General features: G+C 41.1%; 1 protein-coding gene across 2 annotated transcripts in view; it reads left to right on the top strand.

Annotated features, from left to right (window-relative positions):
* negr1 (neuronal growth regulator 1) overlaps positions 1-8,075 on the top strand; it is a 165,906-nt gene extending 157,831 nt beyond the window's left edge. For both annotated transcript variants that reach the window (XM_085433304.1, XM_085433305.1), the window contains one exon: positions 4,975-8,075. In XM_085433304.1, the coding sequence (XP_085289430.1) occupies positions 4,975-5,075 (101 nt within the window). In that variant the 3' untranslated portion in view covers positions 5,076-8,075. The remainder of the gene's footprint in view (positions 1-4,974) is intronic.
* The last annotated feature ends 10,046 nt before the right edge of the window (positions 8,076-18,121 follow it).

The raw sequence follows: 18,121 nt of genomic DNA, 5'->3' as shown, positions 1-18,121 counted from the left end.
GTTGGGGACTTAATTAAAATGGCAAGTTACAACCCACACAGTCAAAACAATGGAGGCTTTTCGCGGTGACATGGGGAGATATTAAACAAGCCCAAAATCAAGCACAGAGAGGAGGCAGGGACCGGTAACTCTGACTATACCTCAACCTCACTTAACACTTCCCTTCCTGAAGTACTGAGAGGTTTATTGTTATGCTCTCAGCCCAGTAAACATTAGTCATTGCAGAGATCCACTAATTACTTCGTGAGCTCTTTGAACTGCTGCACGAAAAGCACTTGTGCACAAGATATTAATGTGATTACTGCAGTATTTACTGAGCCGTAAACTACACTGACTCTGATGAGATGAGAGACTGAAGAAGGCAAATAGTGACATCTGCCTATTCCCCCTCCCACCGCCGCTACCACTATACGCACACACATAAACACACACACGCAACACAAACAGCACCCAGAATGATTTCGCTAGCATGGCTAGCACAATGCTGCGCGCTGAGGCGCAGGCAGCAGTGGGCCGGCTGAGCAGGACAGGAGCTGTTGCTATGGTTACCATTTCTCAGCTCGCTCTCGCAGCCCAGGAAAACTGTGTCATTATCCTGTACTTTGGATAGGAGGTGAGGGAGAAAGAGAGAGAGGACGGATACAAAGACAGAGAAAGAGGTGGAAAGGGGAGACAAAGAAAGAAAGGCGAGAAGGAGAAAGAAGAGGGAGGGTCTGCGGCTCACGCCGGCCAACCACAGACATAAACCGTATATCATCGCACATCAGACACATTAAAACTACTTACAGCAAAGGTGGAAAAACACTGATTGTCTTGTTACAGTAGAAGGTCCTTCTAGTGAACCTCAGGTCTTTGCAATTATGGGGATGTTACTTCGACACGTACCACCGACCTAAACGTTTTCTGCAGACTTCAACGACACCGGCCTCCCCTGGCTCATCTCTATAAATAGATTCTGCATATCTATTAACCAATCACATCTAGGCAAGCTTTGACTGCGCTAAGTAAAGAGCACGTATGAAAAGAAAAGGAGAGAAGGTATTTGCTGAAGTCATCAACTATCTTATTTTATCTGCATTCGTAAAGACAAAAGAAGACGATGGAATCCTGGCCTGGATATGCACCGCTTCCCCAGAAAAAGATCACAAGCTATTTAGTAATGGCTCGAGGAGAACAGCAAAAGGCTCCAGGCCAGCTCCCCACATCCCGGCCCGATCAGACATCTGTGGGTTGAATCTGATCTGCGAAGGCCCAAACCTGCACAGGACCCAAAGGATCTGGTGCCAATATCCCACTGCCGCCAGACACCACAGGACAACCCCCTGGGTCCCATGTCCATTCGCTGACAGGTCCAAGCTGTTTTGGCAGCCCGGGGTGTACCTTTACCATATTCACCGGGCGGTTTGAATGTTGTGGCGGATCGGTGTAATTGTGCACCTCTGTTCACTGTTTTTTTTCCCCTTTTTGTTCCCCTTTCCATCTGTCAGACAAGCTTATAGTTTTCACTCTAATAGGTAAACAACTTCAGCGCTGACAAATAATACCTGAAAATATCAGGTGATAACGGGGTGGCTTTTTCCCTTTCTCTCCATCACAACTCCTGTGAAAATTGTCAATAACAAGCTATTATGTCGGCAAGAAAAAAAAGATCAATCTCTGCATCATTGTATTTATTTTAACACACTAGCGTTCATGTAACACTCTAATGGCAACCATTGCAGGTTCTTATTGAATAAATGCATGGCCCTCACTACCCGGGGCTGAGATTCTTGCAGATCATGCATCTCTGACCTTTGAAACGCCACGAAAACGGCTCGATATGTTGGCGACGGAATCTGTGTTTCTGCGTGGTATGTCTGCGCGTTCGGTTTTGTCGTCATTCACTTTGGGCTGTGTGTTTGTGAGGTCCACATCAGAGGAGTTACATTGTGAACTAATTACATGGCTGTGTAAAGAGGCACCCTGCTGATATGGGCTGTGCACCACATGATTTCCCCTGGTGCAGCAGAGCCTGTTTGTGCTGCTTTGCCCACTTCTTTGTGCAAGCATGCATGTGACCTGTACATGCAGGTTTATATATATATATATGTGTGTGTGTGTGTGTGTGTGTGTGTGTGTGTGTGTGTGTGTGCAGATGGAGTGTTTGTTTTGTAACCTGTGAGGTGTGCTTTATTGAGCCAAAACCTAAGAGTGTGCCTGTGATGAGGAGGCAGAGTAGCCCTTTTCCAAATGAAAGGCTGCCCTCTTCCTCTTTGCCCGCCTGACGCAGCTCTCCGGAGAGACCTGTTCATATTACTGTGGCTGTCTGCTGTTCAGAGAAACACAAACAAGCCAAAACAAAGCCTCCTTCAATAGCAATGTTACAAAAGACCTTGTTCAGCCCTCAACTGTTCTCCACTGATGACTTTTTTGGGCCACTAATTTGAAAGAGGGAAAAGGGGGAATAAGTGTTTTGACACTCAACTAAAAATAGATGAGATGGAAGAAAGGTTTTTTTCTCTTTTTTCTGGACTCTGGTGCTGCTACTCCTGATTGAACTGTATGTCCGGTTAAAGTTGGATTTACTAAATGTTTTAGCTGTAGTGGTAGACAGAGTGCAGTATGTGCTGGTGCACCACTGTTTTCAAGTATTAAATGCTGTTAAAACCATAAGGTCCCAGTGGAGTTTCGTGCCAGTTTATTGGAGGAAATATTACATTTGGAAAGAGAAAACTGTAATCTGGCCGCACCTTTAGCGCATACACATTTAGAGCTGGCACACCTGAAATATCTGTCTGCTTTAATAAAAAAGCCAAATTTTATATATACATACACAAGATGCAGTCTGCAGTTGAATGCAGTCAAATCTGTTGCATTCTACATACACATAAATTCTCAACTACTTACATTCAGAGTCCAGCCACAGGTCCGGAGCACAAATTCAGACATTTCTCCACAAGTGTTGACATTGTTGCTGCAGGGGATTCAACTGCAAAGTGAGATAGGCAATGGGTACGCTCAAGTCATGTGACCTGTTGAAAAGAGACGGGTTGCGACCCACACAATCACCTTACAATGGAAAGGTGATTGCAACACCCTCACCTAGAATGTGAGGGTGTTGGCCGTTTAACATCTGGGAGACCAGCAGGTCAACATAACTACTTGCAATCAGTTGCCAAATGCGGAAAAATTGTTTTCTAGTTAATGTGACTGTATTAAAACATCACTAATGTCATTATTCCACCTGCACTTTTCCTGTGATGACAGGTCAGAATGTCTGCAGGGAGTCAGGGAGCTGTAGATGATGTCACAAAACCCTCTGGGTGTGTCCAGCCACCCGAGTGTTCAATAACACTAAGAGGAAAATAAAACAGCTGTCGATCAGGTCGTACACGCCCTCGTTCATTTCGGAGAAGTGATCTGATCAGACAGCATAACACACCAACACCTGTCTCGGTTGACTATTACTGCTTTAAGCCGCAATTATGGGCGACGCATTCGTCACCGCTCGCTGCATAACCATTTATGCCCGCTGCAGTCTGCTTCTAAATGACAGGTGTTGCAGCACAGGAAAAAAACTAGATTACAAAATAGAAGAATATAAAACAGAAAAAATGCGACCATGGTGGCGTTTTCAGCTCACTGTTGTCTCATCTTCTATAAATGTTGCAGTGATCTCCCTCTGAGAACCTCCTCTGAGTTCAGCAGTAATGATGTCACTTCTGGATGTTACATTTAATACCTTATGAAGCCAGTGCGGTACAAAGAACTGGTAAAGTTCACACCAGTGGGTGAAAAACTTACTGGCTCATAGTGTTGTACTATAACAGTAGTAAATGTGTCAGGACAGTTTTGGATGGTCACACGATCAGTGATCTATAAATGTGTCAGGAAAAACTTAACATTCAACTCAGTTACATAATATGGCGTTAACATTTTACTCACTCTTGTCATTGATTGATTGATTTTGATGATTATTTTTCTTCATTTGCTGTTTTTAAATTTGCTCTACAAAGAAGTCGACTTTGTTTTATGTTTTTTGATCTGAGTTAACTTTCAGCCATTTGGGGCTTGATTTCTGGTTGTGTTGCTGATCAGTTAAATTACCAACAAGATAAGACACATCATCAAACTGGCCTTCAGCCCCACAAAGTGTGCTGTGATATCTTGAGATGCCCGACAGGATAGTCTCAGAGGTGTGCAACATGTAGTTGACCACATCACTTACTGACTTCCTTACAGAACACTAATCTCTGACCATCAACAGGCCCCCTCCCAGGGGCTCCCTCCCCAGGTCTGGAGGAAACTGAGAGCTGGTCTAAGGAAAGTCTTGGATGTCACCAACCATTTTACTGAGACTAATATCTTTTTGACTTGGACGATACCACCTCTTTCATCTGTGGGCTGTTTTTCCCATTAATGTTTTTTATTAATTAATTTAGAATTTTTTCTTAAGACCCTCCCAACAAATTCCTTCCACTTTAATTCCTTCATCTCATATAATTCATTATGTAACTATACTCAGATTTGTATCCACTCATTTATTTAATGTAGTATGTATGCATGTCTATTGGTATATGTTTGTATGAATGCATTGGTGTGCAAATGCGTATGTAAAACTACTTATGTATGCATATGTTTATTAGTGTTTCTAATGTCTTTATCTTTTACAGCTTGTCCTGTTTTCCTTTATCTATTGTAAAAAAGGAAAATTACTAAAAGTCTTGTGAGTTCATGTGTGGTAATAATCTCTTCTGATAGCTTTACTACATTTAGTTGTTCATGAGATTATAATGCAGCCTTTTTACTAGTATCAGAGCTTAACTCTGTCTCACAAGCCAACTGGAATCAGTGGCAGCGGTACAGTAATTGCCATTTTTGCTGTGTCATTTGGACGCGCCACGCCAAGTTGACCGCGGGGTTTGAAAATGGTCAGTGCAGCGAGTGAAAGTGCAATCACAACTAATCAGAGCTTCTCTTGTTTCCTGCCCACAGCGCCCAACACTGCACCCTATGGGAGCACAGGAAGTGCGCACATCTCGCTGGCCTGCCGGTACCTGGTCATGGCTCTCTCCTCCTTCATCAGCGTGTACTAGCAGAGGCCAGCCCAGACACAATGACTGTCGAGAGCATTTATGAATCCTTTTTGACATTGCTGATGGCTGGAATCCAATCTGGTACAGTTTGTTGAGCTGTGGTGGGAAAATAATCAGCGTTACTTTTTGTGTGGGGAAATGTTTTTTTTTCCTTTTTTTTAATCTTATTTTCTTATTTGGTGAAATTTCTGTAATGTAAATACTATGATGTTTTTTATTATTATTATTATTATTTCCTCTTTATTATTTTTTTTCCTTTTCTGATTGATTGACCAGCTTGTGAATCAGTACTCATCCCCAACCCCCACACCAATCAACAGCCCCACCCTCCCCCACCCCTCGAACCTTTCAAATGAGTTCCTTTCATGCATCTTGTCCCTGCGAGGCGATGGCGCAAAATTGACATCTTCACCCATTTTTGTACACGACTAAAAAAGAAGCAATTCCGCAAAGTCTCTCAGTACAAAGAATTACCATACCAATGTTGTATTGAATGTATTACCGGCTGTTGAACAAAGGAAAGACATTTAGATTCCTAACAATACAATTTTTGATCATGGAGTGCGCTCTGAAAAAAAAAAAACAGTTAAAAAACAACAAAAAACCAACAACAAAATAATAATAATAAAAAAAAAAGGCAGGGCGTTTTCAGGACCTGTATTACTCACGATTACTCAATAGATGGATGAACAGTGTTCAAGGTGTGTTTGCCGTATCCTGAAATGGGTCCTTCAGTTACTATGCCTGCCTAACCGCTTCAATCAGGCAGCCGTCAAAAGTAGCAAAATATACTGTATTGTATCTTTATATTTTAATATAGCGTAGGCTTTTGTTTTAAAGTGGGACCAGCTTTTCTCATTCGACCAAGAGCATTAACACAAACCATGACTTTGTACGCTATGAAAGGAGGAACATCGCCGCCCCCATGTTTACATTTTTCTTGAAAATAGAAATAAAAAAGTATATTCTCTGTTTTTTTCCTTCTGTTTTGTCTTGCTTTTTTTTCTTCAGCGAGTCAGTGTATGTGAAGAATATGACAAATTGTTGCAGTTAGGAAAAAGGCGAGGCCCAAGTTGAGTTTCTTTTTAGTTTGCGCTCCACCTCCAGTAGGTATCAGGGCAGAGCACTTTGTCTCTGAATTCGCTGCGTACCTACTGATCATCTTTGGCAGAAAACCCACAGCTCCGTACTGTAGGATCGGTTTTTTCGCCCCCAACTTTGGGTATGAAACTTGGATAATGGAGTCTGGGAAAGCACCGTTCTGCTGCACTGCATTTTATTACTCTCCTTTCCAGTGCAGAGAATTACATGCAGAAATATGCCCCACTTTCTTTTTTTCCCCTTCAAATAAAGAGTCAAAGCCATATTTGGCTAAGTGCATAATCTACAAAAAACCTACAATAATTGCACCTTTTGCAACTTTAACTTTTTTTCATGTTATTCATGATGAAGAGAAGATGCTCATTACCAAACAAACATGGCCTAAGGTGCTACCAGCCCTCTCCAAGATGATCAAGGTTAACAAAGAGATGATCAGTGTGCATCGGAGGTCATTTAAATTCAGCCTAACAGCAGAAACTGTAACTTTTCAAGGCTTAAAATCAGTGTTTGCTTTTAGACAAGGCTGTCAGCGTGGCATATTCATCCTCACGTATCCTTAATTCATGGTTGAAACAGAGAAACTGTACTGTGATGCCTTAATAGTACCATAGACATTAAATTACCCTCTTTTTGAAAGGACACTTGGAGAAAATCTCAATATGACACAACTTATTTGTCATTTTGACGTATTATTGATGACTGAATGTTCATGAACAATTAGCTGACTTATCTGTTAAATTAGGCATTATATCCAGTCAAATCCAACCGATGGCTCCTGCAGGTATTTTCAAATAAGTCAGTTGTACAAATGCAGTATTTCCGGTCCAAATAACGCGTTCGGATTTGGACCGAACAGTGGAGGGACTAACAGCATTCAAGTTCAGAGTATTTTAAGACAGCAAACTTGCAACTGCAAATCTATAGAAAAATAGCCATCGCAGTTAAAAGACTTAAAGCACAAACATTATTATTTGAATGTTTTGTGGTGATTTGTTTTGAGGTCTGCTGAGCTTTTCTGTTGTTTCCTTTTCCGTTTCTTTCTTTTATTGTTTGTACTAAAGTTGTTATCAGCTTGTTTTACAAATTATAAAAATACTGCACCATATGATCTTGTTTAAATGTTAAGGTATAATGAAAATGGGTCAGACGTATATTTATTCTCTTCCTTTATAAAAACAGTGTAAAAAAATACATTTGAAACATGTAAAACTGAATATGTGACATTTATTTGAATGAGGCACAGTATGGCATAGTTTATAATGTTGTCTGGTTCATTTAGATGCCATAACTGTTGTTGATTTAAGTACATTAAAAGAACAATGTTTGCAATCAAATTACCTACTTTTTGAAAGAGAGAGGGTGTGAACCAATATAACAGTATTATAGAACAGAGTCAATGTGTGTATATTTGGAGAAAATATGATACCTTTTGATCTTTAGAGCCAGTGTGTAGTCATAGTTTCACACACTTGCGTGTTTGACGATGTGCAGAGAGTATGGTTGTGCTGCATGTCAAAGTTAACCTGTGTTTTTGAGGTGGGCATTTTACAGATATTCATACTTTTTATGACTGGAAGCAGTTTTTTCCAAACGTTTGGTTCATAAACCTGGTCTAAAAAGACATACCTCTTACAGATTGCCAGGCTATGTTTGTTTGTGATTTCTTTCGATCGACTTTGCTGATAAACTAAAAACAACTGCTGTTCAGAGTCATGATGATTATTGTGGCACATTGGTGACAGTCTGGAGTTATGTTGGTTGCTTGTTAAGCAGTTAAAACCATGCTAGTATTCCATATGAAATGTAATGGATGTTGATTATTTTCAATAATGGTATTAACAAGTCCCTTTTATCAAATCAATATTATTTGCAATAAAAGTCTTCATGTTACAAGATAAAGCAACATCTGACTTAATGAGCACTCAAGAGGAGTTTTTCATTGTTACTTCATGATGTTTTGAGAGTAAAGGTAGCTGAGACAGCATCCTCACAGCGTACGCGGTCCCGTCACTACAACCTCACTGCACGTCATTTCCCCCATGTAGCAGTACCTGTTAATTTACAATATGTTCACATTGTATGTAGTTCTTCAACTTAAGAACTAGCTTTCATGATATTGTCCATTCTAGCTAGGGTTGCCAACTCCCTGAAAAATAAATAAGGGACACCTCGTGGCCGGGCCGGGCAACCCAGTTGTCTTCACCCTTCCCAGTGTGGTAGCTCTTTTTTTGTGTGTGAAATTATTTTTTAACCATTTGACTTGAACTTGATTTAAGCAGATGCATATTCTTTGTGATATGACTATATGTGAAACAAATGATCATTTAGCCATTTATTTTTAGCTCACAATGACAACATTAACACAGTAAAACAGGTCTCCTTCTTAAACAGAAGCCTGTCATGCTTAACTTTTGAGAATATAAGTAAATCTTTCTTTAAAAGAACTCTGTCCTGCTTAACTTAAAATAATATAAATTAATAGAAAGCAATAGAACGAAAAATATTCTTGTAACAGTGCACATATAGTGCATTTAGTACAATTGGCTTCAGCTGAGGTATTATTTCAGCTTTTCTAAAGCTAATCAGCTGCTCCTGTTTGTAAACCCGCTTGTTCCCATGATTACGCATCATAACTCATCATCATTATTCATCTATGTATTACTTTTATGTATTAGTGATCTATTTGTTGTAATCATCTATCCTTGCAGTTGTTTATTACACAAAATAAATTATATTATTACACTTCTGGCCACATAGCGCTGATATTCACTGCACATGCCCATATTAACCTTAACCAGAGGGTTTAAAAAAACAAACCAGTGTTTACATACCATATCTGCTTCTGCCGTGGCCTGGTGGACAAAAAAATGGTTAAGGGTTCCCCGAGCTTTCACGCCCCTCATGTTCTTCTTGTGCCCACCACTAGAAGCATGCCTATGGTTAAAGTGCGCCGGCACACAGTGCAGTGCGCTTTATAGTGCACTTTTCCAGCCAGGTGTTTTCCTTTTCCCATTCCTCCCTGTACTTTTGCAGCCTTTTTTTTCTTTCTCTGAGCGAACAAACATTGCTGCTCTAATGCTGGGCTCACACTGTGCGATTTTTGGCCCATTTTGAGCCGATTTTTGAGTCGTGCGACCGATTTGGTGATCGGCCCGATTTTGGCCTTCATCGTGCATCGTGTAGTATACGTGGGGTAACGAGAAGCGATTAACACCTCACGACCAGCTCCCGATCATCAATCGCTCGTGAGGGTGTCACCACAGGCGCTCACACTGCTCACTCGCAAACACGTAAACGTCGGTGAAAAAGATGGAGCAGCACGGCTGTGCAGCGTGTGATCTGGACACAAGCGATGGAGGCACAACTTGTAGAACTTTGGAAAGCTCATCCGAGCCTTTTCGATGTGGCCTCACAAAATTATCACGACCATAACAACCATGAAAATAGTTGGATTTACATGCTGCTCAATCACAGCTGCCTGATCATGTTTTTCATTAGCAATTTAACAAAGTTGATGGTGGTGGTGTGTCTGTGTGAGTGAAAGACAGAGAGAGAGAGCGCGACAGATTTTCTGTTATAACCTTCATTTTATGGAGGCACAGTGTGCCGTCCGAGACTTGCACCGCAGTGTCGGCGTTTGTTTCCCTGTTGGCCGGTATTTTCTTCGTAAGCGACCTTTCCTCGACCAATGAGATAAGCGATAATCTAACTTGTCATACTCGAATTGTCATAAGTGTGCTGTCAGCGCATTGGTCACAAAGCAGGAGAGGGGCTGGGAATTATGTTTTCAAACAAAGTGTTAATTCCATTAAAAGTTATAGACTACTTTTGATTCTCACTGTATTACGGGACAAAGTGCGTCCCTTATTAGCTCAATACGGGACGTGAACTTTTGTTTCTAAATACGGGACGATTCCGTTTTTTAAGGGACGGTTGGCAACCCTAATTCTAGCTAAAAATTGGACTTCAAGCAGTTGGTGCGCCCAAATATGTGCTCTCAAATGAGTGAAGACTGATAAAACACAGTATGAGTGCACATAATCCAGCTCAATAGCAGTTTCTCATGTGATGCTATGATACAACCACTAGTCCCACGGAAATAATCATTGTTCTGGTTGGCAAGTAATTCTTGGGAGTTATTTGCTGTTGCTAGGTGAAATTGGTGGAAAGATTGTGCTGCACCAGATAAAAATCTCCTTAACTACCAACTACAGCTGACTAGCTGATCAGCAGTAAAACTTGAAAAAGTACAACATAAACTTAACAGAAAAAGCTAAGCTTCACTGCTACAGCCAGCAGTGACAGGTCTGTGTGACGTTGGCTTTAGCAGTCAGTTTCCCAGCAACTGCCATCAACCTCCAGCAACAACTCTCCAACCAACTGGGAAATACTAATTTCTTTTCCCCTCACAACCAGTGGTCCTCATTCGCTTGAGGCTACAATGTTACCATGATTATCACACACCCAAAATAGCAAGGAAGCTAATGCCAGGTGGTTAACAATCATGTGTCAGTTAAAGCTAATTTCTCTGTAGCTCGATAGCTAGCAAGTGACACTAAAACAGTCAATCTTCCTTAAAATGCTTTAAAAATCACACATATTTAAATCACTTAAATCTGTCTTGATAAGTCAAAACAGAGTTGATGTTTGTTCTGTCACTCTGTGAAATTGTAGCTAACATCAGCTAACGTTACATTAGCCATTGCTAATGTTTAGATTTGTATACACCTCACCCCTAGCTTCCATTATCTGTCTGTTAATGCAAGTTAGTTTAATATTATTCTGTTTGTACATCTTATTATTTAGTGTATTTCTTCCCTTCTAAAAGTTTTTTTTTTAAGTTGCAGCTCAAATTAACAATCATTGTATCAATCATTGCAAATGTGCAGCATCATGCATATTTGATCCCCTCCCTTCCTGCCTCAATCACTGTACAAAGCCTCCTGAGCACAGATGGCCAGACTCCACAGCACGCAGGATTAACCACCTTTTGCGCTGCATTATCATCACTGACTGGCATGCACCGCTCAGTATACGTGATCTGGAGACATCAGCGGACATAAGTCACTGCTCATTCCATTCGATATGCACCTGTGCTACTTTATACCTTTTTGGAAATAGCACGGGGCTTTCTACAGGGTGGGCCATTTATATGGATACACCGTAATAAAATAGGAATGGTTGGTGATATTAAAGTCCTGTTTGTGGCACATTAGTATATGTGAGGGGGCAAACTCCTCAAGATGGGTGGTGACCATGGTGGCCATTTAGAAGTCGGCCATCTTGGATACAACTTTTGTTTTTTCAATAGGGAGAGGGCCATGTGACACATCAAACTTATTGGTAATGTCACAAGAAAAACAATGGTGTGCTTGGTTTTAACGCAACTTTATTCTTTCATGAGTTATTTACAAGTTTCTCTTTGTTCACAGCCATTGACATGTTGAAGAGGTTAACACGTGAGGAGCGGATCGAAATTGTGTTGATATTTGGTGAACGCAGTAACCGGGTCATTGCAGCAGGTTTCAATGCAAGACACCCTACGAGACCACCCATCTCCCATGCTACAGTTAGCAAACTGCTTGCTAAGTTTCGTGAAACTGGTTCAGTGTTGGATTTGGCAAAATGTGGACGCAAGAAAACTGTCACTAATGAAGAAACATCAGTGGCTGTCCTAGCTTCATTCAGCAAGAGCCCACAGTGTAGAACTCCCCGCATGTCACTGGAGAGTGGCATTAGTCGAACATCCCTTGGATGGATCCCTCCAAGACTGTTGGACCAACAAAAGTGATGGTTTGGTGTGGTATATGGGGTACAATGATAGTGGGTCCATTCTTCATCAATGGAAACCTCAAGGCCACTGGATATTTGAAATCGCTACATGATGATGTGTTTCCCTCTTTATGCACTGAAGCTGGCACGTTCCCTGAGTTTTTCCAGCAAGATGGTGCACCACCACATTATGGGTGCCAGGTCCGAGCATTCCTAGATGAACAGTTTCCTGGAAAGTGGATTGGTCGTCGTGGGCCAGTTGAATGGCCCCCAAGGTCTCCCGATCTGACCCCCTTAGACTTTTATCTTTGGGGTCATCTGAAGACAATTGTCTATGGTGTGAAGATACGAGATGTGCAGCACCTGAAACTACGGCTACTGGATGCCTGTGCTGGCATTTCTCCTGTGGTGTTGCTATCAGTGTGTGAAGAGTGGGAGAAGAGGGTTGCATTGACAATCCAACACAATGGGCAGCACATTGAACACATTTTATAAGTGGTCAGAAACTTGTAAATAACTCATGAAAGAATAAAGTTACGTTGAAACCAAGCACACCATTGTTTTTCTTGTGACATTACCAATAAGTTTGATGTGTCACATGGCCCTCTTCCTATTGAAAAAACGAAAGTTGTATCCAAGATGGCCGACTTCTAAATGGCCACCATGGTCACCACCCATCTTGAGGAGTTTGCTCCCTCACATATACTAATGTGCCACAAACAGGACTTTAATATCACCAACCATTCCCATGTTATTACGGTGTATCCATATAAATGGCCCACCCTGTAGTATTGTATGACCCGAATACACTCGACTAAAACATCCACGGTGTGACCTACCTCTTAAAAGTTCAGATGAAAAAGTCGTGCTGATGTACAAGCTGAAAAGAGGCCATGCCACCCACCTGCAGAGATCACTGCCTCACCTCATGCTCCCAGCTGACAGCGGAGGCAAAAAAATCTCTCCACTTTTTAAATTTAAGATAAGAGGATTTTAAATATTCATGCTAGCGCGTATTATCATGGCCCTGCAATCCCTATCCTGAATTTTTAAATTTCCTCATTTGAGAGCATCCTCTTCCTCTCACCGCGATGTATCAGAAATGCACTGCTCCCTGTGAATGCACTTATTATGAGCTCGAGTTTGTTGCATTGTGAGACAACAGCTGTTGAAAGTGAGTCTCTGAGGGGGGACGAGTACTGTACTGAATGTGCCTTCAAAGTATGCTATTAATCAGCTGAATGCTATAACCCAGCCCGTATTTAGAGCATTACTGCCATGACAAATGTCATATTTCTTTACACTGGCTGTTTTATAACACCAGCCAATCATTCCACTTTAACAAAGACGCAACCAATGACCACTCACACTTATAACTGAGATCCTCTGTATTTGTACCCCCTGACAGTACTCACCCACATAATGTACAACACAAAAAACAATGAGTCCAACATGGTTTGAAATGTCACGATAATCACAATGATTCTGATTAGCGAATAGTTCGGTGTTGTCGTGTGTTTATCTTCCAGGGTCTGGATATCATGGGGTCAAACTGCACACAGATTATTTTTACAGCTAGTTAATGACACGTTTTTAAATCTTCCCTCCTTTTTTGACATACTGTGCCTGACTCTATTGTAACTTTCCTGATGCTTTAAAAACAGCGAGGAGGATTTTGTGGATCATGTGCGACTGTGGATGTGAGACTTGGGAAACATCGTGACTCAGACTGCTGTGACACTCTGAGACAGCGCGTTACTGCCGAGTGCATACACTGTACATGTCACCGGCAAGAGCAGGGAGGAGAGGCAATAGATTGTAAGTGGCATGTATGGTCTTAAATGACAAATGTGGGGGGAAAATACCTGACAATGAGTTAGTTTGCGTTGATACAGCTCCTCAACCTATCAGTGCATGTTATGACATTAGGATGAGCATTTGCAGTCCTGCAAATTCATCCATATATATATATATGTATATATATATATATATATATATATGGATAGATGGATGCTGTGGAGTGTGGAAGTGATTAGGATGGTGTCAAAGTGGTTTTTTAGGCTCTTCGCAAAGACATCTGTGGACAGCGCAAACAGAGAGGAGAGACTGGAGGACTTGTGAGAGACAGGGGTTCCTCCTGACCTCGCGGTTAATGAAACCCTTCCTGTGCCTTTGTCAGTCTTAACTGGGAGATTGTGTCATACTACACGCTGGGGCTGCTGCTTGGCTCCTGCAGTCTCCATCCCGTTTCCCTGAGCAGCATACTGAGTTGTCAGTATCAAAAAAACCTCTGTTTCCTGAATGCATTCAGTTTCGTAGATATGTTTGTTGCACAGCAGGCAAATGCTATCCCTCCTGTCAAAACCAGGCAGAAAGAAAGGGGGGGGGGGAAGAAAAGCTTGAATATCTTTCTCTATAACCAGCCCCTGAGTAAGTTTGAGTGTATTCTAAAGAGAAAAGGAACAATAGTCATCTTTTTGTCAAAATAAGCCTGTTTTGTTTCTCTCAAACACTTCAATATCTGCTCAAACTGAGTAATTTCTGACTAATGGGACTCCTTTAAAATCCCTCTGAAAATGTGGCAGGTGCCAGTGTAGTGGAGGGACATGCTATTTTAAATAGAGGGTGCATCAAGTATTTGTCAACCTGTCCCTCATTATTTCCAGTGAACTGGAAAATAAGTTGCCAGCCAATGATGCAGAGCCTGAGATAATGCCTGGGTTTTAAAGCAAGCTATCTGAACCAGGTCTCTCCACGACGCCTATGACTGAATCACACACCACAAAGTGTTTTCTCATGAAGCTCCTGGGCAATTGTCATTTTTCAAGAAGAGTTGAAAGGATTGCTATAGAGAAAATGTCATTATTTGACTGACAGTAAAAGTAATCCCATTTTATTTGTTTCCACGCTTCAAAAGGCAGATTACGCGTAGTTTTATACACTGAGTGACACAGCAAATCAGTCCCTTGTAGCGCCGGTGCATCATGTGTCTCCAGTGTTGTATTGGTTTAAATGGTACGGGGTGCAGCATTTACTCTGTTTGTCTCTGTAAATTAAAAATGTTTACTTATGCCATTGTTTTCATTTGATTTCATTGCAAAACAAATTGGAGGATATTGCAAGTTTTCTGTATGTATTTTAATTTTTTTATTATTATTATTTAAATCTTCATGCTGAAAAATCATTTGATGAGAAATCTCGAATGAAAATGTTTACGTAAATGTGTATGAAGGTCCTTTAGCCACAAGGGGTATAGTTGTACATTTATAGGGTCTAGATCACTGGAATGATATATATATGGCTTTAAGTGGCATTGATATATCTATATATAATATATATAAATATATATTGATATTTGTCCAGAAATAAGAAACTCATGTACTCAGTTACTTTAAAGCTTACATTGTGTATAGCACGTATGCAAGTCCCTTTTCATCATGTTTGATGTAATTTTGTAGCAGTGGTTTGATACTAATAAATGGCAGTTGATGATGGAGTTGCAGACTGTGATTGTGTCGATTGTGTTGACCTGATCAGACCTCCGTGGCAGCAAAAGCTCTCAGCCGACCGCATTCACAGAGAGCGCGTCTCGCCTTCTCGACCACTCAAAGCGGCGCTTTTATGGGTTTAAGAGAGAATGATTTGAATTGACGTAATTTATTCATAACAACATGCCTACGAGACTGAAAATATCCGAGTCGTCCATTTAATTAGAAGATAGTTTGTGGTTTTCTCTGTGCAGCTCGTGACTATACGTATGTAAAAGCAAAACAGACCTTTTGATTCGTTAATTTTACACAAATTATTGGATGTCGCTGCATTTTTAAAATGTTTTTAAGGCAGCGTTATATTATTTACAAAAATTCCTGATATTTAAATATAATTGGACAGTGTGTGGGCTTTAGATAAATACTAATGAGTGCATTAGTTTGATTCAGGTTTGATCAAAGGTGCGGACGCTCAGCTGTATCTCTCCCTTCACTGTAGATGGATGCGAGGTTACTGACCCTTTGTTGAGTCCCACCCCCTGCTGCTACACCTGTTAAGCTTTCACACCTGGAATATCTCAAAATGAGATTTATTCCAAAAATATTTCCAACCGGAATAATAGCAAAGCTCAGGAATAATACTAAACCAGCTTAGTTTTACCTTCAGTTACTTACCTTCAGTATCCCGTGGAGCAAAGCACAGAATATGGAAAATTGGGTGTTATAGGTTTTGGAATATTTTGTACTTTTTCATTCCAGCTTTACTGAATCCTCTTTTTCCTCTTTTGTGATGTTATGGAAATAACCACCGTACCTCCAGCTGCAAACAAGATTTTGCTTTATTTGCGTTAGAGCAAAAGGAAGTCAGAAAGTATTTGGATTCACTATCCAGATGTGCAGTTTTCTTTCACATCAGGTTTCTAATTCTTCTACATTCAAGTAGGCTCGTGCTGCAGTGAGCTAAATCATGAAGTGAAGCTTCATTATGATGAAGAAAGTCGTTAATTTAGTATGTTAGCATGCTAACGTTAGCTCGAAGCAGCACTGTGACCATAGGCTGTAGGTATGTCCCAATTCATAGACAGCATCCTTTGAAAGCCGCATTTGAAGGCCGATTACATCACAGCGACGCAACGAAGGCTGTCCCAATTCGAAGGCTGCTCCAAATGCGGCCAACAAATGCGTCCTTCATTTCCCCGAATTTGAAGGATGGGTCCAATAATGGCGGCAGTTACTTAGTTTTAATATTACTCTTATTATTCTTTCTGGGTCACAAAATAAACTTTTAAGATATTTTCAGGCAAAAATGTAGCTGTGTAAACTTCATATATCTGCTCGGGTTTTCAAGACACCACATATTTGCAAAAGTGCTCCGACGTTTTCGGAGACCTCTGTTACCCAACAGCTTGATAGCTGGCCGGGGTTCAAGACTCACTAGAGCCGGCGAGAACAGCGGACTCTCGGCACATCGTTTTCAGACCTCCTTTCACTACTCAGGTTAAACATGATATATGAGTCACTTAGATAACTTAAAGATGTTATTGTTCAGCTTTTTGCAGTGTTTTATTTGTTCCTGAGTAAATCAGTTTGGCTGAGACTAAAGTTATAGTTTTCACACAGCTGAATAAACAGAAAACGGATTAAAAAGAAGTGTGAGATGGGAGAGAATTTGCTACAGTGACTTGTTATATATTAGCGAGCGAGGAGCAGACGGCTAAGTTTATTAAACTTCACAGAGACAGCTGGTGATCTGAAGGCTAGACCGTCCTGTTTCACAGCCTCGGTCCTCGAAGGACCCGGCCCACGTAGCTCACGAAGGCCGGGTCCTCCGAAGGATGCGGCCTATGAATTGGGACATAGCTCGTATATCAAAAATAAACCTATATTATACAACTCCCGTGGTCCTCATGATGCCAAAAAACTCCAGTTGTGTAAAAATCTAAATCTGGATAATAATCCTGCCCCGGCGATCTATGAGCTCAGTACTGTAACGTTCAAGTCTTGTGGAAATACAGCATAATGTTCTTTGGGAAAATCAGGGTTGTTTTTAGAGATTATCAGCAATCAAATGTGGGAGTCACTTGACAAATGATGGCGATGCTGATAGACGGTTCAGATCAGCAAACATGAGTACATTTTTATACATGCATACACAGTGGCCACTTTATTAGATCCACCTTGCTTCTGCATGTTTGGACCCTTTTAGGCCTTCAGAGCCTGGAAACACCCCTCAGACATTCTAATGTTGACCTGTTAGTGCTGCAGGTTTGAGCTGCACATCAGGACTGATACATGGTGCTGAGATTCTGTGATTTGTATAGTTAAAAACTGGCTTGTGCACAGTACACAGCAGCCCTGCTCGCTTCTTTCTTTTCCTTCTTTGTAAAAAAGCTTCGAATATCTGGTCACACCGGCAGTGGGGAGTCTGATACGATGATAGATGGTTAAATCCAATGGATGAATTGTTGACTGGAACCAAAATTTGTCCCTGAGAATTCCTGTGGGGCAGGACTTGAGTAGAAGCTCCTCTCCACTCTAATTGCCCCTCGCCCCCACCCGTGAACTGGTTTCCTTTACAGCAGCCCACTGTTAAGTGTTTCCGAGCTCTGATGAACACACTTTAAGTGTTCCAATAATTAAAGCCCACATATCAGATTGTCAAGATAACATCCAACACAACAATAA

This window comes from Copadichromis virginalis, linkage group LG15 (assembly GCF_057382275.1).
Source record: "Copadichromis virginalis isolate Kocher_CV1m ecotype Utaka linkage group LG15, C_Virginalis_male_GT1.1, whole genome shotgun sequence".
Taxonomy (NCBI): Eukaryota; Metazoa; Chordata; class Actinopteri; order Cichliformes; family Cichlidae; genus Copadichromis; species Copadichromis virginalis.
Note: the sequence above shows the minus strand (reverse complement) of the source record. Positions and strands in the feature narration are given on the sequence as shown.